This window comes from Pteropus medius, unplaced genomic scaffold (assembly GCF_902729225.1).
Source record: "Pteropus medius unplaced genomic scaffold, Ma_sr-lr_union100, whole genome shotgun sequence".
Taxonomy (NCBI): domain Eukaryota; kingdom Metazoa; phylum Chordata; class Mammalia; order Chiroptera; family Pteropodidae; genus Pteropus; species Pteropus medius.
In genome coordinates this window covers 1,754,368-1,778,319 of record NW_024349519.1, presented here as the reverse complement: position 1 = coordinate 1,778,319, position 23,952 = coordinate 1,754,368, and the positions used below count along the sequence as shown (strand labels likewise).

Genomic DNA, 23,952 nt, shown 5'->3' with positions numbered 1-23,952 from the left:
AAGGGAATTATAAACTGGGAAAGTAGCAACCCTTAGAGAATATTATGATTTACAGAATGTATATCAGATATATAAGGAGATATGGAAGGTTAGATAATGAATAGCTGGTTCTTTTGCTTTAACAACATGTATTGAGCACTGTATACCAAATTTGGAGCAAATGTATGATTCTTTTCCTGAATGTAGGGGTTAAGAATAGCGTGGGAGTAGTTCTCATGGGCCATGACAGGACACAGAAATGGTTCCTAGGGAGCGAAACAGTAACTGATTCAGGGAAATGACTTGCTGTTTCCAGCTGAAACCAAAGGAGTGGGGAGAAGGGAAGCACCTAGGAGGTGCTTTTTATTCTTGAAAAGAGGTGAGAGTGAAGGTGGAGGTGGGAAGATGTTAAAACGTGAACTTTTGCATAATACAGCTGACCAAGCTTTTCCGAGGAGAGTCTGATAATTTCTACAAAGAGGAACAGGGAATGTGTACTTAAAAAAAAACAAGTGATGCTAATATTTCACGCTTTCATAAATGAGAATCACTGCTTTAAGCTTATGCAAAGCTAAGTAACAGCAAATCTATAGATGATTTGAACTCTGAAATTTCCCTCTGCTTTAATTAGGTTTATTGTGCTCTTGAATTGTGAGTAGCAGAATGAAGTAAACAGAATCAATAATCAGAATAGGGAGCCATCCGAAAAGAGGCAGTGAGAAACACTATTGAACACAATTAGAACAAACAATCAAATGCCTTTATGATAGCTGCATGTATTGCCCCTTTATAGTCTCGGGTATTTTTACCTAAAGAACGGATGGTCTAGAATTAGAAAGCCCTTTCCCTAAGACAGCATGGAAAGGACATCGGCAACAATTTGCTTTCTAGATTTCCTAAGACTCATCCTACTTCTTTTTGTATTATGATGATTTCTTCATGTAAGTGAACTTCTTTCATTCACTAGTAAATTTATCAAGCTTATAGTGTCAGACCCTGACCTGATATAGTTAACAATGATCATTTCAGTTTGTTTTTTCTTTGCTAAGCTTTAGGGTGGTCATACTCCTATGAAACAGAAGAAATAACTTTAACTCATTGGTACGCTATCCAGATTATCCAGATCATAATCCTAGCTGGGTACTTCTATGGAAGGAATTCCCAAGAAAAGCTAATCTCATCCCTAGTATTCACTATGACTAAGTGCCTGCAAAATGCTGGGCCCTTTGCTGAGAATAAAGATGGATAAAACATAATCCCCACTTTTCATTGCTCACATTCTAGTGGTGTATTTGGATATTTAATTTAAATCAGAGCAAATGGAACATCCATGACCTCAATTCTTTGTTTTCCTTTTATCTCAGCTGCCTAGTGCAATGATGATCATTGAATTGTTAGACTTTAGAGGGCATCTAATGAAACTTAGATGTCCCCAGCATCGAACATTCAATGGCTGTTGAAAAAACATAATAGAAATACAAATGACCTTTGAAAATATGAAAAAGGTGCAATATTACTCATAAAAGAAATGCACATTAAAACAATAAGATAGCATTTTTAATCCAAAATGTTTGAGAACCTACTCCATTGGTGAGGCTGTGGGGAAAAGGGCACTCACATGGTAGTGGGAGTGTAAATCTCTGCCACCCCAATGGAGGGAATTTGGCTTGCCAAATTGCAAATGCAAATATCCTTTGACCCAGCAGAACTACTTTTAGGAATTTATCTTTTAGATATGTCCTAGGTATTTAGTGCAGTAACAAAAAAAAAAACAAAAAAAAAAAGGAAATAATCTAAATATCACTAGGGTATTTGTTAAACTGTGAAGCTTCCATACAATGAAATAGTATACAGCTGTAGAAAATGGGAGATTCTTCTCTATGTATTGTTATGATGCGCTCCCCAAAATACATTAAGTGAAAAAAAAAATTTAAGACATTGTATATACCAGTATGTAATCTTTTGTGTAAAATGAAGGAAAACATATCTCTGTAATTATGTAAAGAAACTGGAAGGATACACACGAAACACTAAGTGGTTCTCTCTTGTGAGGAGAAGGTGATATCTCTTTTGTATTTGTTTTCAGAATCATATAAATTGTAACTTACTCAAAAATAAGGTAGACATTTCCATGTAATTGTTAATTATAGCTTTTTCATTTATAAGGTGGGTTGTACTTTTGCATGCATTATTTCATTTCACCTTCACCTCGGCCTCTTAGATCTTACATGAAAAAGTTTAGAAAATATATAATTTAGAATTTGACTTTTAACTGTAAATCCAGTGTTCTCTCCACTACAGTTATAGATATCGAATAGGGCCTCACCACCTACTCATTAACTCTATGAGACATCTTTTTTATGGAGGTAAAGGTCAGAAGTTTAGAATTCATTTCTACAGTGTTTTAATGATTTAGAGGTTTCTTGCAAGGGAGGATGTTCTCAAACACATGGGGGTTTGTTTTCAGGACATGCGAACATCTCCATTTGTCAGTGGGTTTAAATCAATAGAGCTCTCCTGTTTTTCCTCCTCCTCTGGGGGTTCTAACATAAAGAGGCTGTCTGGTTGGGCTGAAGGTCACTCCTGCCAAAACCTAAGTGCCTAGCCAGGACGAGAAGATAGGGTGTTTGGGAAATTAATATAGGAACGCCATATAAGTCAGGAAAGGACTTTTAAAAAGAGCCAAAGGACTTGGAAGAGAGGAACTGAAGACTGAAAGGGTGTCAGCATGAAGCCTTGGATAAGGCTGGGAAAGGCAATGATCTGAGAGTAAGAAGGAAAGTTAGGATTTCAACGGTTCACCGGCGCTGGCTCAAAGAACAGGCACCTCCATGAACAAGCACAGTTGTATTTCTTCTCCCTCTTTTATCAATTCCTTCCCTCCTCCCCATTTTGGTTAGGGGAAAGACCAGATTTATCAAAAGTTTCACCCCAGGTAACTGGAGGGAAGTGAGGGTGAACTGCAAGAAAATAGGAAAACATATATGAGGCAGGGAGGCAGGTGACAAAATAGCCTGGCGGGTGCTGGGAAAGCTGCAGAAGAGAAGCAGCCCCTAAGCAGTAGGCTCCAAGCACCAAGCTCTTTAAGGCATCTCCCTCAGAGGAAGAGCAAAGGCTTTGGGCTGCACCCAAGGCCTGCAAAACAGTTCTCTCTTCCCACCCCAGCGAAGCTCCAGGGCTGGGAGGCTAAGTCAGTGGGTCATGGGCTGGTGGTTTCCCTCATGTTCTCTCCCACACTATTTCTTACCCTGTCCTCTGATACCCTCTGCCAGATGCCCAGCCCTTTCACCCTCAAAGGTGTATGCATCTGACGGACCTCGTTCCTGCCTAACTTCATATGTGTGCACCCCTTCTGGCTACCCTCAAATCACCATTTATTGTGCATTTGCATAAGGGGTCAATTTGCAGTCACCACCACCTCTTCAGGCTCCATACTCAGCACTCTAAGGGTCTCCCAGGAAGAGTTCACACTTGAATGACTCCCAAACCAAAGGGGTCCTTAAATTTGCACCCTAGGCCCTCACTTGCCTGGCCTTACTCTAGGCTTGGCCCTGCTCAGCGCTCTGTTGCCCCGGTGTCCAGGATGAGTTGAGTCTCCTGCTGACTGGGGAGTAACATCTGGGAGCCAGGGCATCAGGAGGGAGGTGGACAGGCCTAACTTGTGGTATCTTGAGGTTTATGTTTCGGGAGGGGCAATGAGGGACCTACACATCGGAGCTGTCCGGTGTCCCCTACTCTGTTGCACCCTTTTTATCAGGGGACAAGAGTAAATGACTAAGAGAGGAAATCAGTGACACAGCCATACATCCTTTATTCAACTGACAGGGACCGTGAAGAGCATATTATAGATCCCTAAGTATACAGAAGAAGGTCCCCTGTTGGGTAATCTGTGGGAAGTTCACAGTCCATCAGAGGGAATTAAGTCAAACAAAGCTACAAATCTGGCAGGCACGGAGGAGCTGGGCTGGATGGCAAGTGGGCATACACTCCCAAAGCTTCTTGGAAAAGAGCACCTTGGTGCACAGTGAAATGAGGCATGGCAGGGAAGTGGTGGCAGGGGTGGGCTTGGCTGAGGAACATACTGAGTACAGGAACTGTGATCACACTCAGTCTCCCAGGCCTGGAATAGCCAGTGCCTAACACATAGTAAGCACGCAAAAAAAATGGCTTATAATGTTGAGACTGACTCTCAGGAGCCACAAGAGATGGGAAGAGACTGAGTAAACCAAAATAGTGAAAAGTAGAAAGCTACTTTGGAAGTGACATAAAGGGAAGAGGAGCCTGTAGGGACTGGAGTAAAGGGCCTGGGTTTGACAGTACTAGCATCCGTGGCCAAGGCCAGGTGTAGGGACATGTGTGTGAAAGAGAGAGTTGTGGAGTGGTGAGATGGCAGCTGAACTGCTATAGCCAAGCCAAGAATCTGAGAAAAGAAAGTGAGAAGTATGAGGAATGGACTCGGCTTAGTAGGCTTAAAGCTGACAGAAAAGAAATCGGACAATAGGCAGAAGGACAGGTAGTGAGTGGGCTCATGATGGAATGGAACTGGCCAGAAGCTTGAAGACAGAAACTATGCTGGAAGGAAGACCGGGATTGGGGAGAACAGCCTCAGGAAGGTGTGACACTTCCCAGGCAAAACAAAATACCAAACTAAATGAATCAAACTGAAAAAGAAGTGGGAGCAAAGGGTGGAAGAAGAGCTTCACTTATTGGGAAAATTAAAGTGATGACAGGAGAAAAAGGGAGAGAGCCTGAGTTGAAGAAAGCTGAGGCCTGGAGTTGAAGAAAGCTGTAGCCAAGCTTCTTTGCCTTAGGAAGAGGGGCTGATCACTTCCCCCAGAGACTTAGGTTCACTTTAACATTTCGGCCTTGGAAATCCCCAAAGGGGTGGCACGTTTGCAACTTTCAGTTCAGTCTGTCCTCCTGGGTGTGCCTAGGAGAGGAGCTGGAGGAGGCAACAAGGCCAGAGCCTGCAAGACAGATCCCTTCCTAAAACCTGGATAGAATCTTCAAAGTAGAGGAATGCATTTTTGGCATAAGTGCCATGGCCTAATTGGTTACAACCTCTACCTAGTCGAGTCTGGGTTCAAAATCTCACTGTATCACATCTTACTAAATGAGCCTGGTTCCCGCTTGTGTCCTGGGTACTCTCTGATGCTCTGGCTGCCCTTGCCCACAGAGTACGCCAAATCATGATTAGAAATCCTTTTCATGGCACCTTATTGTTCTCTAGTGCATTGTCAGATTGGAAAACTTGAGTTCTTAAGGGCTAAGGACAGTTGGCCTTACTCCCCACTTCTGTGTTGAATGCCCACCCCACCTGCCTCCAGGGTAACTTATTGGCCTGGAAAAGGACCACGGAACTAGCAAAAAAGGACCATTTCCTTGGATGTCAGTTCTCCAGTTTTACATTGGATTTCTCTTCTTCGATGTTTCTGCTCCTTTTGTCCTTTCAGATTTCTGGACCCAGAAACCGCAGTGCCCATTTTAGAAGCTCCAGCCCCAACCAATCACAGCAACTTGGTAGTTGCCCCACTATAGTTTCTGAAATCAGTGAATGACTCAGGCTTTTCATTGATTGAAGAGAGGGAAAGACCTTGGGACTTGAAAGGAACACAAATGAGAAGCAACTAACCTAGAGTTTGCAGGAAATCAATCTGACAATGGGTGTAAAGATCCCATGTGAAGAGGGTGAGGTATCACTGATTGAAGTGGAATTTGACTTTCTAAGCTAGGGGTTCTCAAACGTTAGCATACCTTACAGATCCTGGAAGGCAGGTGAAAAGACCGAATGCTGGGCTCCACCCCTAGAATTTCTGATTCAGTTTGTCTGGGGTGGAGTCTGCTAATTTGCATTTCGAAAATAAGTTCCCAGGTGACGTTGATGCTGCTGGTCCAAAGACCAGATTTTGAGACCCAGAGCCTAGTATAGCACTCCAGGGAATAGGAAGAAATTTTGCCAGTTCAGGATCTCTAAGGGGTCTAAGGGAATAGATTTCACTTTTCTGTTATTGCCCAGCCCCACTCACCCCATCAGAGATGGAAAGAACCTGTCTTCTGGTACCTATGGTTGAGTCAGGGCTCATCTTCATGGATACAGGAAACAGTGGTTTGACTGCAGAAGTACTGGAAAGGGAAGGCTTTTTTCCCAGATTATCACCCCTTTTGCTCCCTACTAAAGGCATAACATCACTTTAACAGGGAAAAAGCTTTTCCTTTCACTTTGACTATTAGAGTTAAGGCTTAAAGTGTGAATAGATCTGGGAAAAGCAAACACTTTGGGCTACATTCTCCAGGGTAAGGGATTCTTTGCAGAGATACTTTGATGGTGTGGAAAGGGGAGGATACTTGGGCACTGTATAGGGTAGAGGCACCACAGAGGGAAAAGGTGACAGGTTTCTTAAGATGGGACTTCCCTATTTTACATTTTCCCCAGAGAGAACATAGAGACATTTTTTTATTTAAAGGGGGTAGGGTGGACCTGTGGCAGACAGAGTTAGGAGGAAAATGGGAGTTTGAGGCTGATCCCTGTAGGAAAAATCATTCAATTCTATTCACCTGTCTGATGGGCATTGCTTATTTTTTGTCCAAGGGAAGTGGTGTTGGACCGAGGTAGAGAAGATAGCGGTGCACCAGAAATGACCTAAAGGGATGCCCCTTCTGCAGAAGGCCCTTAGACTCCATGATGCCTTTCAGTTGGGTGCTATGACTGCACCTACACTTTAAGGGCTTTACTTTCTACCTTTACAATGACTAAAACAATTACTAAAATAGATCAAAGGCTGGAGATTAACATCTGATTGTTAAGAGGTGTGATCTGAGAATATGGAGTCACATCCTACAAGTCTTTAAAACAAGGTTTGTGAGGAGCTGGGTTTGTCAACATGTTCTCTTTTTTAAAAAATGTAGATTGTAAGCAATACCTTTCTAGTCATTAAAGACCAGACTCTATCCTTATACCCTACTGAAAGCTATCTTAGTCCTTAAAATATTTAGTGACCCTTGCCTGGTAATTCTTGACACAAATATATAATGACCATATTTGGTCAGGGTAACTCCCTTTGACCCCAGTTTAGTGATTCCATGGACAGTCTTTAAACCTGCTAAATGTATATGTAAATCTGAGTGGATTGCTAATGTCTGTTTTTCTTGAAAATGAGTTCCCGGTTTTCATCAGATTCTTAGAAGGGTCCCAAAAGGATCTCAATCGTTCTGAACCACTGCTTACTAGAGGTGATCTGCATTAACGAATATTTGTAATGAGGCACAGTAGAAGGGGAAAGAAATGGCATAGTCTAGTTTTACCACTGGAATCCAATACTTTCTTATTCCTTGGGGCATCTCTTAATACTAGTCCTAAAATGCTCATCTCTGAGGACCTAGGACAAGGCTGCCTTATAAAGGGCTGGCCATTTTGCCCTATTCAAAGGAACATAGGTAAGAGAAGTGCATTCCGGGCAAAAAAGGAAGGCTGCTCTGAGCAGCAGAAGGGAGGCAGGGGCTAGTTTGCTCAGGTCATATCCACTCTAAGCCCAGTCAGCAAAATGACCCCTATTTTCAGCTCCATTTGGGTCCAGGACTCTGAGGAGTTGATTCACCCCATTTTTCCTAAGCAAATGGGATAGTCATTAAACTAGATTGTTGCGGCTCACTTCTTCTTGTCTCTCTGGTTAATTCCACCAATTGTGGTTGACAAATAAGTGTGCTAAGGAAAAACCAGAATATAAGCATTAAAGAGAAAATATCCCATTTTCATCCACTCTGCTCTTCTCCCTCCCTAACTCTAAACTGCTCTTACATAGAAGAAAAAATTTAAATTATAAGATTGGTATTAACACATCATCAATAATGAGAAACAGTGAACAACTCATCAACTAACAGATGCTAGAATACTTATGCAAGTCCTGGAGTTAAGAGTCTTAGCGTGGACACATTCCCAGAATTGAGAGGAAAACCGACTGGAAAGCTCATTACCCTGCATCAGCTGAAAAGCTAAACCACAGTCATTTCCCTTAACATTTTGTTTCTTGGAGAATGAGATCCTCAAGAGTAACTCTGCCTCCTTGATAAGGCAATCAGGAACAAACATGAATAATGACAACAACCTGTAAGCACTGTGATTCCTGCCCTAATCTCCCAGCACTTAAAACAAGACAAAAACCAACTCAGCACAAACCCTCTATATGCATCTTGCTTGCAATCAACAAGAAATAGCTCACCTCACTGAGATGTTTCTTTCTCTCTCCACCCAGGCAAAAAGAATCTGTGGCCCAGAGATTCAGACCTAGACATGTATATCCACAGTTGTCTTGATCTTATTGACATTGAAGAAGGCTTTATATTTCAACTCCCACAAAATAACCCATCACTTAACCATTTCCACTACAGCCCCTTAATTGCTCAGCTTATTTCCTATGCTGAAACAAAACAAAAACCCCATACAATCCCCACTACCCTCATCCCCAGAACACAGCCCCTAGAAAATCTAGCTTGTACAGTTTGCGCTTTGCATGCTCTCTTCAAAGACCCTGCACACAGATACACACAGACACATAAAGACACAGTCAAGAGGAGAGGGGTCTGTTCAAGGGAATAAAGTTTTTTTTCTTCTGTGTGGGCCTCAGATACTTGGGGCTATAAGGTCCATCTCTTAGCATGGTAGTGTGATCTCTCAGCTGAGTACATGTATGTGCAGGATGAAAGAGTAAGAATAAGGGGGAGGAGTTATTGTTTCTATTTTTCAGTAGGTTGGAGTGAGAGGTGTGGGTGTATATTTGGATGTATAAGGGTGATGGACCCACACAGGAATGAGGTCTGCCCCTCAACTTTCATTTGGATAAAAAAGGGGGCTCTGGGTGCCTGGTCACTATCTTTTTCCTGTTTCCTCATTACTGTAACCCAGTGTTCACCAGAGTATTTCATAGAGTCACCAGTTCTGTGGGATGTGAGATAGAAAGGCTACTGAGGCCAAATACATTTAGGAAACACTGCTTTGAAAGAGGCTTACTTACTGCTCTAAGTTTTCAGAGCCTTTAACATGCTAATATGGTGTTCTTTTTCTGTCTCTCTCTCTCTCTCTCTCTCTGTGTATGTATTTGTATATATGTAATATATATACATATATACGTGTGTATATATATATATATATATATATATATATATATATATAAAGATAATATAACAGTTATAGTATACAATGATGATACTCGAAATATTTAACAATGGTATGGCATAGGCTCCAACTAATCATAATGGATCTCAGCCATAAACCACTGGTACAACTGTACTCTTGAGAAAGGGCTCAGGCTGAATATCAGCTCAAGCAGCGAGCACTGTTTCCCAAAACTTTTGCCCAAAGAATTCTATCTTATGTCGTATCTCACAGAACTGGTGAGAAATGGTCAGTGCTGGAACCTCATCTTTTGAGGGATGAGGTCAAGGCTCATGATCCTGGCTGTTGGGTGCAGGAGAGAGGCAGCTCTAGCAGAGACTGCTGGTAGCACCGGCTGATAGATGTGACCACAGCTGCAGCAGAAACAGATTTCAAAAGACAGATGTCCCTTTGTCCCAGCTGCTCCGGGGACTTTGTCCCTGGTGGGTCAGCAGGTGCCTGTCCAGGTGATGTTTACGGCCAAAGCTCTTCTCACAGCGAGGGCACTGGAAGGGCTTCTCCCCGGTATGGGTCAGCCAGTGTCTCACTAGGTGGTGCCTTCGGCCAAAGCTCTTCCCACACTCAGTGCACACATGGCACTTTGGCACTGGTGGGGCCCGCTGCCGTTTCCTAGCCCCAGGGCTCTCTCCAACCTCTTGGCCCTTGCAAGATTTGCCTTCTGCATGCACTCTCTGGTGGCTGGCCAGATGGGAGTTGCACCGGAAATTCTTGCCACACTCAGAGCACCTGCTGGGCTTGTCATGTAGGTGGGTTTTCTGGTGCCGGATCAGGTGATGTCTTCGCCCAAAGCTCTTCTCGCACTTGAGGCAGCTGTAGGGCCTCTCCCCAGTGTGCGTTTGCTGGTGCCTCGCAAGGTGGGAGCCCCACACAAACTGTTTCCCACACTGGGGGCATGTGTGCGGTCTTAACAGGGAATCCATCTCTGTGCTACACAGAAGGTTTGAGAAGCTATCTTCCTGAAGAAAAGGTGGGCCCAGGAGCATTCCTCTGGAGCTCCTGGGCATGGAATCCCAACTTTCATCCTGCTCTGGGTTCCAGAGAACTGTATCTTCAGACACACTAGATAACATTCTGGGAGGTTCTGCTTCTAGTTCAGGGGTATCCCCCTCATGCTCACTTCCATCTCCTGTGGAGAAGGGAAAATACCAACCCCAAGAGGGGAGTCACAAGAGAGTACCCCAGACCCAAGTCACAGGTGAGGTTGTATGATGTCTGCTAGGGCCTAAACATCACCCTACAAAGGCTGAGAAGAGATTTTAATGTACAAAACAGTGAAAGAGGTATAGAAGTTAAAAGCCTAGGCTTAGAAGACAGACTACCAGGTCTTGAATCTCAGCTTTCTCACTTCTGTAAGCCTTCATTTCCTCTTCTGTAAAATGGGAAATATTATAAGATAGATAGCTCAGTACCTGCACATAGTAAGCACTTAGTAAATAGTCTATGCTATTGTGATTATTTTTTACTATCATTTTTTCCCCACTGGTTTTTGTTTGTTTGTTTTTTTGAGTTTTTTGTTTTTGTTTTACTATTACCATCTTCCTGCCTAAGCATAAATAGAGAGTGTTAAGAAACGTGCTGCAATCATCATTGGCTGGGTGACCACCTGTCAGTAATACCAGAGACATTATGGAAGGCATTTCTACAATGGGTGGGAAGTTTAACAAAAACAACATCAATGATAACAACTACTAACATTTATTGAGTGCTTATTATGTACCTAGTACTGTTCTATGTTAACATATTTAAGTCTCACAATAATTTACATATGAAGAACACAAAGAGAGGTTAATAACTTTTCAAGGTCCTACAGATATGGTCCTGAATTCAAATCCATAAAGTTTGCCTCCAGAGCCTACCCTCTAAACCAGTCCACTACACTGTGTTGCTTTTGAAGAACAAGATCTCTAAAGCTTTTGACTTTATAACTTTCTGAGGCAGAGGAGGGTTTAGAGGGACATGTAATAATGACACTCCAAGAGGGGTGAAGGCAGTGAATGAAAACCCATTCTACATTCTTACCTGTATATGTGACCCTCAGGATGTCCCTCTCCTCTAAGTCCTGCGGGTCAGGGACCCACTGTTCTTCCCCTCCTTCTAATTGAGAAAGCATGTCCAGTTTGGGAATTGGAAATCCTGCCCATGGGAAAGGAAAATAAAGATGTCAATTAGTTCAACCGTAATTCTATATTTCTGAGAAAAGATTTTTCCTAGATTGTTCCTTGGAACTCTATATAAAAGAATACAGGCCTTTTCTTCCTTCCCACTTCCATTTTTTAAGTCCCTCTTCTTTCTTCTAGGAAATCACGATCTCTTCCCCAACGATTCTGTTTCCTTCCACTTGTATTTAAAATAATTCCAGCCCAACTGTCCTTTCTGGTCATTTCTGAAGTGAACTGTCCTTTCACTTCATTTAATTAGCTCTAAAACAGCTGTCCCATCCCCTGCACTCCCACCTTTCCCTAGATAGTTTCTGAGTTTCTAAAGACACAGTTCCATCTCTTAGATGTCCTTCTCTCTGCTTTCTAAGAATCTGCCAATTCCCAACTAAGAAGAATCTAAAGTTTCCATAATCCAGCATTATCTTGCTGTTGTCTTTTTAAAAAAATGATGCCTCACTTCCATTCTTTTGATTAGCCCTAGTGCTTGTTCTCTGGCGGAAGCCTAGGCTGATTCCCTACCAAGAGAAGAAAGCTAGACAGACACTATCCAACAGCCCTAGAGCACATGGCTCCATCCTCCCAGAGCATAATCTTTTAGTGGCTGGGGAAGGTCATGCTTACTTAGAGAGACCACTATCCCACAGTTTTCCTGCATGACATATTCTCCATAAAAGTCTGTCTGAGAAGGGTCCAGGCTCCGCCACTCCTCCTGAGAGAAGCACAGTGACACATCCTTGATGGTTACCAGGCCCTGAAACAAAATGTAGCATCATCTGTCACCAGCTGTTCCTTAAGGAAAATGTGATCTCAGTATAAAAGGCTAGGATATTAGAGGAGAGAAGGCAAGAGAAGATCTAGAGAAAGAATTGCCCAGAGGTCCCTGGGTAGGGCACGCAGTTTTGGTGAAGGGAAAATGAGGAGAGGGGTAAAGGTAATGGTCATGAGTGAGGATAGTGTCTCTAGAGGAATTTCTCAAGTGGGACCATGAGAAGTCAGAGGCACCAGAAACTCACTGCTCCCTCTATTTAGCTACAGGTATCTGCCCAGTCTCTTCTCACCTGCCTTACTATTTTCATTGAAGAAACTGTGTACTATCTCCTCCTTCCTCCACTTGACCTTTCCTTTTCTATGAGCACAAAATGACATATATAAACATTCTCCCCCATCCCTGCCATCATGCCATATCATTATCTTTTGACAGTGTTCCGGAGTCCAGATTCTGGAGCCAAATTACTCCTACTTCTGCCATTTATTAGCATTATGGTTTTACACAAGTGCCTTAATCTCTTCCTGCCCTTTTCCATAAATGCCCCATCATCCATCCAATCCTGTCCACTTTATGTTCTTCCAAACTTCCTTCAGGTTCTCTTTTCCTAATCTTTCTAGATTTATTTCTTAAAGGACTAATGAATTATTCTTAAAATCCCCCTGTGGATAGCACAGTAGTCGTCTATTTAAAAAAAAAAAATCAAAATCTAACCCCTAGGAATTCTGCTCTTGTTATTCCTCTATTCATTTTGTCAAAGGTATTATGAGCCCCTTGGAAAGGGGCAGAATCTGTTCAGTTATAAGATGAACATTCTATTAGTTATCATGTGAAATAACATCAGTAGGATGATGCTAAGGCTATAGGGAGGCAGCAGTGATGAGACCCTGGGAGAGGCCAAGGGAAGCACACAGCCCACCTGTGATCCGGCTGCAAGAAGTGCAGCTGCCATCTCCCAATCTCCGGTACTCCCCTCCTGGGGAATGGCAGGAGCCCAGGTTACCGACTGAGCTGGTAGGAGAGAGAGGAACCATTAGAGATGGACCATACACCCTTTTCCAGTAAGAGTCTGGGCCCCATTTTAGAGGGGCTTAGGGATCACATTTTTTCCCTATACCTATGCCCATTGGTAGAACTCAAATGCGTAAATGTAGAAGAGACCTTCACTCAAAATATTCTGTAAGAGTATCGAGTGGTTTTTAGTAGAGCTGTCATCCATCTCTACTAGACTAGCTGTGGTCTGAATCTGTATTATTTGAATGTAATTTTCATCTTGCAAAGTACATCTTACTGGGTGTGTTCTCCAACAGTAAACAGTGTTGCTGTCACTTCCTTTGTCTCAGACATTCAGTACCACTAAGCATGCATATGCAGCATATGGAGGGAATGATTATGCAAGAAATGGGAGAAACCTAGTTGCCTGGTCTGCAGAATCCAGGAGCTTCTTATATTCCCATGACCAGGGCCCAGGAAGAATTGACTAGTCCTGGTATTGATTATGTTGTTCCCATGGCAATTTGGGAATTTTTTTTTAATTTGGGAATTTTTAACTCTACTTTTGAACAGAGATTAGAAGACTACTGTCTGCACTGTGCTTCCCACACTCACACCCTCCAGGCTCTCACCCTTCTCTTGAAGGGACTGTGGCTCCTCTTCAAGGTCACAGCACAGGTGTTCCAGCGGCCCTGGTGCTGTTCTCCACGGCCCCTCCTCTTGGCTTCCCCTTTCCACATGCGGCTCTGCTCCATCCAGCTGGACATTTATCGATTCCCATCCTGTCCCCAGGGCTGCTGTCTGTTCTGAAAGCATTTTTGCTGCAAATCCAAATTGTGACCTGAAACAAATTCATATCAGTTGTGCCCATGAAAATGGAAAGGGTTGGCATTCCTAATGGAGTTATGGAGAATAGCCCATGGATAAAAGATGAAACTGGATAAGAGGAGCTTGATGGAAGATGAACTTTAAAAGCTTGATGTGTTTCAATCAACTGAGCCTGAGCCCAGCTTCTTGGAGGAACTAAGAAATGGACAGGTGCTACAAAGCAAAGTCACTAATGGTTATTTTAGGACCCTCATGGTAGAAATAGAATATCCCTGAAGGCTGGAAGAACTTCATTTTAGAGAAAGGAACAATCCTGGAAATTCAAAAGCTATGCATTAATTTGAACCACTGAAAATACAGTAAAGTAAGCAATTGAAACATGCAAGAAGGCATGCACGCAGACTTGCACTCAACAAAAATAGATGTCATTACATATAAGATTTTCTGCCACAAATCTTATTCTCATCAATTAGTTTAGAATGAAATGACTACTATAAGTCCCAGCCAAAGGGTGTATTTGTGTCATGAGCACATACCTCTATTATGAAGCCAAATGAAATGTTGCCTCACTTAGGACGAGCCTCAACAAAGAGACATATGACCTGTCCCTCTGATGGAGAAAATGAAAACTGATAGTAATTATGGTAGAAAGAACAATAACTTGAAAAGCAGGTGTAAGACTCTAAAAGCAACCCTAACAGATAAAAGGAATTGTTGGTAAGTGAGGAGCTAATGTCTAACTGGAAAAGTAAAAAAGAACAGAAAAGGTTTGGCCCAGAAGTGGAAAGGGAGAAAGCATTTGCTGCTAATATGACCCCACTGTGAATTAACAGGCCTTTCATTTAAGACACAGGAAAGAACCTAAGACACAGAAAAGAACCAGTCAGATCTCCTTAGAAAAATATATTCTATTTTAAAGAAAGGTATGGGGAAGCCAGAGTGTATACATCAGAAGAAATAAAAGTGAAGAAAAGGATGGGAAATACGGCCATTGAGGAAAAGCTAAAAATGATGCACATAGTTTTCTCTCGCCTAGGGAAGAAGGCTGAAGAATGACACTACCAATGAATAAAAAGAGAGAGTTTTCTATCTATACAGATCTCTTCTTTTGATTTTAAGAGAAGAGATTTAGGTTAGATGAAAACATTTCTTAGCAATCATCTGGCAGTGCGCAGGACTGGGTATGTGGACTCTTCTTTTCTCTGGACATCTTAGGAGCAGAACGACAGTTCCCACTTGTGTTGTGATAGGGGCCTCGCTGCCTTATGGCAGAGAAACCGTCTATGAGACTGAGCAGAGTCCCTTTCTCCTTGGCAACATAATATTTTTGTGATTCTTATTCAATACTCAAGCATTCATAGCCAGTGAAAAGCTTCCAAAAACAGGTCAGAACCTTGGTAACTATCCTGGCTCATTCACATCCACCCAATAACATTTGCAAAAACCCAGGAGCCCATGATAGGTCATGACAGATAACAAATTGTTTATTTTCTTGCCATTTGTCTTTGACAAAAGAGGTAGATGGGAACCCTAAGCCCAATTCACAGAAAGGGAACAAATTCTCCTTTCATCTCGGAAGTCCAAAGACGTCTCAAGGCCTCGTGGGAGCATCCTGGATTGATTCCCAGTTAAAGAGGTTTCCTTTTCAGAGACTTTTCATGAGAAAGGAAAATTCCATTTTAGCTCTTTCCTCTGAATTCCACCCCTGTATTCACTTCACTTTTAACAATTCCCCCTCTCCACCAGAGGTCTTCCTTGTTCTCTAGCTCCTATCTAAAAATCCTCCCTCAGGGCTTTACCTCTAGCTAAATATCTGGACACCTGTCTCAAACCCATTTCTCCATCTCCCCAGCAGCAGAGTCCTTTGATGGGGAGGCTTCTCTTTGCAGAGCCCACTGGGCCAGCTGTGAACCTCTCCAGACCAATGACAGAAAACCTGTGGAAGTGCTAGCAAAAATCTCAGCAAAGGAAGGGATGGGTACTTGTCCTCTAACTGTATTTCCTATGATGTCCGCTCTCTCAGAGCCAGCACCCAGGCAATTAAGATGTCAGCTCTACCTGGTTTCTCCTGGATCCAGGACGATTCCAAGCCTACTGGAGTGGGGTTCTAGGGCTTTCATTTCCTCCTTTCCCTCACATATCTGGAGGGCAAGGCACCTGCAGAAGTTAGTTTTGGCAGCCAGTGCTGCTGGACAGAGAAAGGGCCATGATATCAAAATGAGTAGCCCAAGGGCACAGGGACAAGTGGCTCTCTGTCAGAGAAGCCTGGCCCCTGCCCCAGCTGGGGCGTGGGCAGGGCGGGCTCCTGCTCGCGAGTAAGGTTGCTTCTTCCCTCCTTCTTGCCACAGTGCCCCTGGAGAGGATCAGATTTCAGAGAATCCGAGAGAGGCAGAGCTGGAGCAGGGGAAGTGAGGTCAGAAAACAGGTTTCCCGTGAACTGGGACAAGAGCATGTGAAGAGAAAAGAGCCATGGGGTAACCTGTGCGCGAGTGACAGCGGCGGGAACCCGCGAGGCTGACAGGGCGACGGGCGAGCACATAACGTCAGTGGAGCCGACCCCAGGGAAAGGCAGCGACCTGGCGGCCGCGTCGATTTTCCTCCCCGCCCCCACGGGTGACCGGGCCCCCACCCGCCGCCCCAGGAAGCCAGGCGTCCGTCCCTCCAGCCGCGACTCCCTCCAGCCCGTCCCCACTCACCCCGGTCGGCTTGGCCTGCGGCCCGGTGCCTCCCTCCGGGGCGCCGCCTGCCCCTCCCCTCTGCTTTTCGCTTCGTCGGAGCCGGCGGCCGCCGAGCCAGCGACGGGCGGAGACGGCAGCCGGGGCGCGGGCGGGGCGGGCACAGGAAATCCCCGCCCGCTTCCGGGGCTCGGCGGCGGCGGCGGCGGCGGCGGCGGCGGCCGCGGCGGCGCGGGCGGCAGAAGGGGGGCGGGCCGCGGCTCCGGCGCCCCCGGCCGGCCGGGCCGCAGACCTCCGCGCCGGCTGCCGCGGTAACGCCACCCCGCGGACGCCGCGGGCCCAGGTGTCCCGACCCCGGCCGGCCGCGCCCGCTGGCCCGCGTCTGCTCCCTGACTGGCCATTTTCCGTTCCGGCCACTCGGCCTCCCGCGGGATCCTTCGCACACCGGTTCATTAATTACCTCCACGTTTAATAACTGCTCATTATATGCCATGCAATCTTTCTGAAAACGATTTCGCTAGATAACAGTCCGGAAGACCTCAAGGAGCTTACCTTCTAGGTTTCAAAATAGCCAGGATACTGGGCTTGAGAGATCACGGAGGAGGTGTCACTAGTTCTGAATGAGGATGGTCAGGTTGACTTCACCAAGACCGTAGGCCTTGCAGCTGCACTGTCCAATTTGCAGGAGCTACTAGCCACATGTGGCTGCTGAGCTCTCGGTATGTGGCTCGTCCAAATAGAGATATATTGTAACATATACACCAAATTTAGAAGATTTAATTAAAATATGAAATAGCTAATAAGCAGTATTTTGTCTATATTGGGTTAATTATATTATTAAAGTTACTTTTAGGTATTTTTTAATATGGCTTCTAAATGTTTAAATTTTATATATGTGGCTTGCATTATATTTCTATTGGACAGAGCTATCTTGACGCATTAAGATAAATTTGACTGAAAAAGATGAGAAAGGCTTACAAAACAATAAATTACATTCTACAAATCACATTATTTCATCACAACGATTCTTTAAAATTTTATTTTATAGACTTAAAAAATAAGTGACTCAAAGTCATAGGTGACAATCATTCCTTTAATATATTATTTATGTTTCCTTACGTGCCAGGCACTGTAACTAAATGTTGGGAGTTTAAGGTCTTTAAGGAACTATCTGTAAATTCAAGGACTCAGTCTGTGGAAACACGTCAACAAATATTTGCAGTAAAATATAATAAATGCTAAAATGTAAGAATATACTCTGCACTAGGAGCAAGGAAGTGAACATATATGGAAGATCAGAGAAGGCCTCACAGAAGTCTTGAGGCAGAGAACGCGAGGAGGTGTGTGGCTCAATAATGAGAAAGAGGAGACTGTGCTAGACATGCATTTGGGAAAGGGTATAGAGCAGGGGTCCCCAACCCCCCCGGCCATGGACCCATATCGGTCCGTAGCCTGTTAAGAACCAGGCCACAAAGCAAGAGCAAGCAATGCTTCATCTGTATTTGCAGCCACTCCCCAGGACTAGCATCACTGCCTCAGCTCCACCTCAGATCATCAGGCATTAGATTTTCATAGGAGCACCAGTCCCTGGTTCCAAAAGGTTGGAGACCGCTTGTATAGTGTATATTCTAGAGCAGATCATAGGAGACATAGAGGGGACAGTAGAGCTAGGATTTGTATCTCAGGTCCCGGAACTAAGTCTAGGGATTCCTTTCTTTTATGTTACCACAGGTGTAAATATCTTTCTATCAATTTCCCCACTTAATTTCTTCTCTGCTCTAGATAGATGTCACCACATCTGTGTGTTCATCCCACAGTATGCCACATCATGTCCATTTCTGCTTTCTGATTCTATCCAAGATGCTTTTCCTACACTTTGCTTTCAAAACTAATCTTGAAACTCTTACACCAGAAGGCCTTAAAAAGATGGAATCGTCTGCCTGCTACTCACTGCATATTTCATTACTCTACCTTTGTAACATTATATAGGAGTTTGGACTTATATAGGAATAGTGGGTCTATGATTTTTATTTGCCATGTCAAGTAATAGGGAGCCACTGTATTTAGTGTTATAAGGAAGTGATATACCAGATGGGTCTAATTATATCATTCTAAGGAAACTTGGTGGTCCCAGACTGCCCTGTTGGTAGAGTTCAGAGCAACAGAACAGGATGAGTTGGGCCCATCGCCAGATTCTAGCATGTGGAATACAGCGGTGTTCTTCCTGGAGATCCAGGAGAGGTCCCGAACATTTAAGGTTCCAAGTTCTCTACAGGACTCTAAAAGACCTTAAGAGATTAAGTCTCTTGTCTATCAGCCTTGGCTCCTTCATTTCTAAACTCTTGTTCTGCTGTGGTTTGAATAAGAAAGCACAGTGTAGGTATTCACCAGTTTTCAGCTTGGCTTATAAAAAGCCTGTTCAGCCATAATGAAATCATACCTTCAATTGCTAATTAATACCTAACCACCATTTATGGCACTGCTTTTTTTCCATTCAAAGTTTTGAAGCTTGATTTCAGAGATGAAGTTTTGACCAACAGAACAGTAGAGATGTTGCTTCCTGTATGCCCATGACTACAAAGGAAAGAGCAAGATTGAAGGAAGTCTTAGGTTAGGACTCCTGTGGAGAGAAAAGGTAAGGGCCTCCAAGGCAGTAGTTAATAATTATAACTAACACTTGTAGAGCACTTTATTGTCTACAAAGTGCTTTTGTGTACATGTGATCTTCACAACTCAGAGAGATAAATTATCTTTATCCCTAGTTTAAAGTTAAGGAAATGATGGTTCAGACATTTAAATTTTTTTAAATTTCTATAGTCCTGGATAGATTTATGTATTTAAACCTGTTTCCTAATCAATAAAATAAATGTCATTGTACATACTCCGTAGTGTTGTGAAGATAAATGAGATGATGTAAATAATTTAATACATAGTAAGAATTCAAATGATAAGACCTAGGAATTGAAGCTGTGTAATGTGTGAAGAGAAGACTTATTAGGACACTGCAAAGACGGGATAAAATATAAATTTATTCCTGAGTCTCGGTGAGGGAGACAAATTGATTGGAATGGAGTGAGCTGAAGATGTAGGCGGCAGAGTGGGATGCTTGAACTGGAGATAGGGAAGGGTTGCAGTTGTTGGTAATAGCTAGGTATAGGGTATGACCGGGAGTGACTGGCTGAGGTGGTAGACAAGATCATTTAAAGTAAGAGAAAGTCAAAGAGCTGAGAGGCTTGGGTGTTAGGAGGGGGAACGTTCAAAGTATTTAACTACCAATACTGGCATGGACATGTATCCGTCAAAACGGATGATGCCTATAGTTGGTGCAGGGTCCTGGAGGCACCAAGGGCTGTGAAAATATTTTGGAATTTTAATAATCATACTTGTGCAATTTAGCCCAGGGCGTAAGATGGATCGTCTGCATAGATATTGAAGTCGTCGGAATGATGATGAGGTTATGGAGAATGAGATAGCAAGCCAGTTGAGGGAGTCTTTAACGAAAGAAAGAGAATGACCAGGAGTATGGTAAGGTAATGACAAGGAAAGGTAGTGTGTGGAATGGTTTGATAGCATGTATTTCAAATTAGCAGGACGGAGGGAAATGGTACTTGAGGCAGCAATGAAGAGCAAAGAGTACACCTCTAGTTCTAACCCCAAGGGGTGTAAAGCCACTGATATACATACACACACACACACACACACACACACACACACACACATATGTATATATATATAGACACATATGTATATATATATCAAATACATTTTGAAAGCCATCATTTATATAATTGAAACAAAATTTTCATGAAACAGCACTCACCTTAACTACATGCAGTATATGCTGATGTTTTCTATTCTATTACTTTATTTTAAAAGTTTTCTATTTACTACCTATTAAATTGATTGCACAACCCACTAATGGATTGTAGTTTACCATCTGAAAAGCCTTGGTTGTAGGAGAAAAAATAGCCGCCCCTTGAGAGGACCGTAAGTGAAGCATGCTTTGTCCTAAAGGAATAGCCAATTTTGTTAGATAAAGGAGGTGAAAGAAGCATCTATCAAAGAGGTTGAAGGGCTTAGGGTTGTCTTAGTTTGCTCAGGCTGCTATAATAAAATACCATAGACCGGGTGGCTTATAAGCACTGAACATTTATTTCTCATAGTTCTGGAGGCTGAGAAGTCTAAAATCAAGATGCTGACAGATGTCTGGTGAGAATCTGCTTTCTTGTGTCTTTTCACTGTGTCTTCATATGATGGAAGAGGTGAGGGAACTCTCTCTGGCCTCTTTTATAAGGTCGCTCGCCCCCTCCAAATATCACCACCTTGGGGGTTAGATTTCAACATATGAATTTGGGGGGTGGGCACAAACATTCATTCTGTAGCAAAGGGATTTTGTCAATGACAGACCCTGAATTCCAGAAGTCACAGTGGAAGGAGTTAGAGGTTGTTTGGGGAGTTAGAGTCTGATTCTACCTATAATGAGGGATGTTCTGGAGGCCAAGCATTCTTGTGGTGAGTGTCGTAAGCAGAGATATAGGGCATGATGGAATTATTACTCTCAGGGGGAGGTAGATAATCAGTTCTAATTATATCCCCCTTCTCGGGACTGGTCTCTTAGTCAACTTGTCCATGGTGAGGTAGGGTGTAAGGGTTGGTTGGGGTTGAGCAGATGAGGCGGGTATGGTAGAATGAGGGTCTCACTAGAAGTATGCTGAGTTCTGTGGACTTTCTTTCAATCCTGTTGTGGACTGAGTTAAGGCTAGAGGGGCTATCTTTCCAAAAGTGCCAGAGCTCTGAGGGTCCCGTAAATTAGGCTTAGCAATGGGTGGTGGTGCTGGTGTCAAGGCTTAAGAAGTTCTGTGGCTTACTCTTAAATCCCACTGTCCTTGATACTGAGGGGGATGGAAGGAGTAGCTCATAAGATGGCAACAGTTTTTTCTGTGCTCTTTAAGTAGGATAATTTTAATTAAAAATACAGTGCTAAATTAAATAGTGGGCACAAAGATATGCTAGATATAGCACTTCACTAAAATTCAGAAGAGTTTTTTTTTTTTTTTTAGTTCTGGCTGTGCCTCTGGATGACAGATCAGAGCCTTACCCTCATCTATCTAATTGGTATAATGTCATTCTTCTTTTCCTGAAAAGCTGTTGTGAGGACTAAATTAAGTAAAAATATAGGCATATGGTATAAAACTTATGAAGTGCTATTAAAAGCAAGATATTGGCAATGGGCATTACTTGGTAGATATAATTTGTAGTCATTGCAAATAGTGGACTGAGTGCAGGCAGCTGTCAGTTAATGACAGCTGGTGTTTTAATCAGGGTAAATACTAGATGTTTTATAAAATTTAAAGATATTTTGAGGGTAGGACACAACTCAAAGACAGATAGATGAAAGGCAAAACTCTGCTACTTACAGCTTCAAACTAGAGAAAGCTGTCCTGCGGGGCCACACAGAGGGTTGCACCAAGGACAATCTAAGAGTAAGCCAAACTGAAGAATGTGCTCATTTATGGAAAACAGAATGAAGTTAGCGAGGGTCCACAGACTTCCTGGGGATTGGGTGTTTTGAATAATTCTGCAGGCCTAAGAAAGAAGAGGCTGTCCCTGGGTATAGGTATCTGGGGGCCTCTGGCAGTTGGATATGTGTATATTGTAACCAAGGAGTGTTAGAGCCTGATAAGGGAAGTGGTTGGGGTGGGGAATGACGAATTGCCAGCAAAGGGGAATTGAGAATTTTAGCCATGACATCAAGACTGGGTCAAGACAGCACTTGTGAAATATCATGTTGTACTGGGACAGCTTCGAAGAGGTGTAATCTCAAACTGTCATTTTTTTTAATAGTACAAACACTTATTCTAAGCAGACTTCTCATTGACATAGTAGAGTTTCTTAATTTAGCTATTCATTTATTAATGACACATTTTATTTATAAGAAAATATAATCTTTAATTCTATTATCTCTGACTCTTAATTTATATTTTAAGTAGACCAGATTGTTGAATCTTTGTAGCCTAACACTTGGCTTCATCAAATACCCAGAAAGTGGCAGAAAGAGTTAGAATCTGTTCTTCTGAGATTATAAATGCCTATAGCATATGATGGCTGGAATAATATAAGCTCAAATTGTTTTCTGTATCAGTTTAGGATTATTTTCCTATTATATGGCTGTGGTAGGCAGAATTCTAAGATGTACCCCAACTTTCTGGTCCCTGGTATATATGTCCTATATAATCCCCTTCTCTTGAATATGTGTGGGACTTGTGAATATGGTGAGATTTCACTTCCATGATTTGGTACTGATCAGTGGACTCTGAGTTAATCAAAAGGGAGATTATCCTGAGTAGCACTGACCTAAGTAGGTGAGCCCATGTACGTAGGCTCTTCCTGAAGTCAGAGAGATTAAAAGCTGATATGTTGAGAGGGGGCTGTTTGGCTAGGAACCGAAGGTGGCTCCTAGGAGCTGAGAGTAGTCCCTGGCCAACAGCTAGCAAAGAAGTGGGGACTTCAGTCCTATAGCCACAAGCAATTGAATTCTGCTAACCACTTCATGATCTTGGAGGAGGACCCTGAGTCTCAGATCAGATCATAGCCATACTTCACACTTTGATTTCAGCCTGATGAGACCCTGAGCAGAGGACCAAACTGACTCATGCCTAGACTGCTGACCTCTAGAAACTGTGAGATAAATTTGCATTGTTTTAAGCTACTAAATTTGTGGTAGTTCATTATTTGATAATAGAGAATGAATACATTGTGTATCTCATTTTTCATTTTTATGACTGAGTATGCATGGGCACTAAATTTATCTCATTTCCTGTAGATGGAAATTTGGGTTCTTCTTTCTTTTTACTTTTCTTTTTTTCTTTTTCTATTTTTTCTTTTTTCTTTTCTTTTCTTTCTTTTTTTTTTTTTGCCTCACTGAACAATGCTCCTGTGAACATCCTTGTACATTACTTCTGGTGCACATTTTCAAGAGTTTCTCTAGGATTAGAATTGTTGAACCATAGAATATATGAATGTTCATCTTAAAAGATAATGCCAAATTATCTCGCAAATGCCAAAAGTAGTTGTACTAGTATATACTTTTAGCAGCCAGCAAATGTATAAGAATTTCTTCCCATTGATCCACATCCTTGCCAAAACCTGGTTTTGTCAGATAGCTCAATGAATGCTATTTCACCGTGGTCTTTATTTGTATCTCCCTGATCATTAATGAAATTGAGCATTTATTCATATTTTATTGGCTATATATGTTGCCTCTTCTGTGAAATGCCTGTTTCTATCTTTTGTCCACTTTTCTATTGAATTGTTTGAACTTCTATATTGATTTGTAGGAGCTCTTTATGTGTTGCAAGCAATCTTCTAATAGTTTGCATTGTG

General features: G+C 42.8%; 1 protein-coding gene across 2 annotated transcripts; it reads right to left on the bottom strand.

Annotated features, from left to right (window-relative positions):
• Positions 1–9,102: 9,102 nt before the first annotated feature.
• On the bottom strand, positions 9,103–17,255 carry ZNF641 (zinc finger protein 641). 2 transcript variants are annotated; one of them, XM_039882184.1, is made up of 6 exons: positions 17,122–17,255; positions 13,699–13,907; positions 12,993–13,084; positions 11,929–12,058; positions 11,168–11,281; positions 9,103–10,274 (listed from the first exon to the last, which is right to left on the bottom strand). In XM_039882184.1, the coding sequence occupies exons 2-6, from the start codon at positions 13,880–13,882 to the stop codon at positions 9,520–9,522; spliced, it is 1,275 nt and encodes a 424-aa protein (XP_039738118.1). In that variant the 5' UTR covers positions 13,883–13,907; positions 17,122–17,255; the 3' UTR covers positions 9,103–9,519. The 2 variants fall into 2 exon arrangements, with proteins under 2 accessions (XP_039738118.1, XP_039738119.1); XM_039882185.1 differs by lacking the exon at positions 17,122–17,255 and adding an exon at positions 16,591–16,735.
• Positions 17,256–23,952: the final 6,697 nt, after the last annotated feature.

Excerpts from the sequence above, each read along its gene's own strand:
- ZNF641 (XM_039882184.1), bottom strand. The coding sequence starts at position 13,882 with ATGCTTTCAGAACAGACAGCAGCCCTGGGGACAGGATGGGAATCGATA. Across the intron at positions 13,085-13,698 it reads ACAGTCCCTTCAAGAGAAGG|CTCAGTCGGTAACCTGGGCT; the intron begins GTGAGAGCCTGG and ends CTCTCCTACCAG. Across the intron at positions 10,275-11,167 it reads CCTGAGGGTCACATATACAG|GAGATGGAAGTGAGCATGAG; the intron begins GTAAGAATGTAG and ends CCTTCTCCACAG.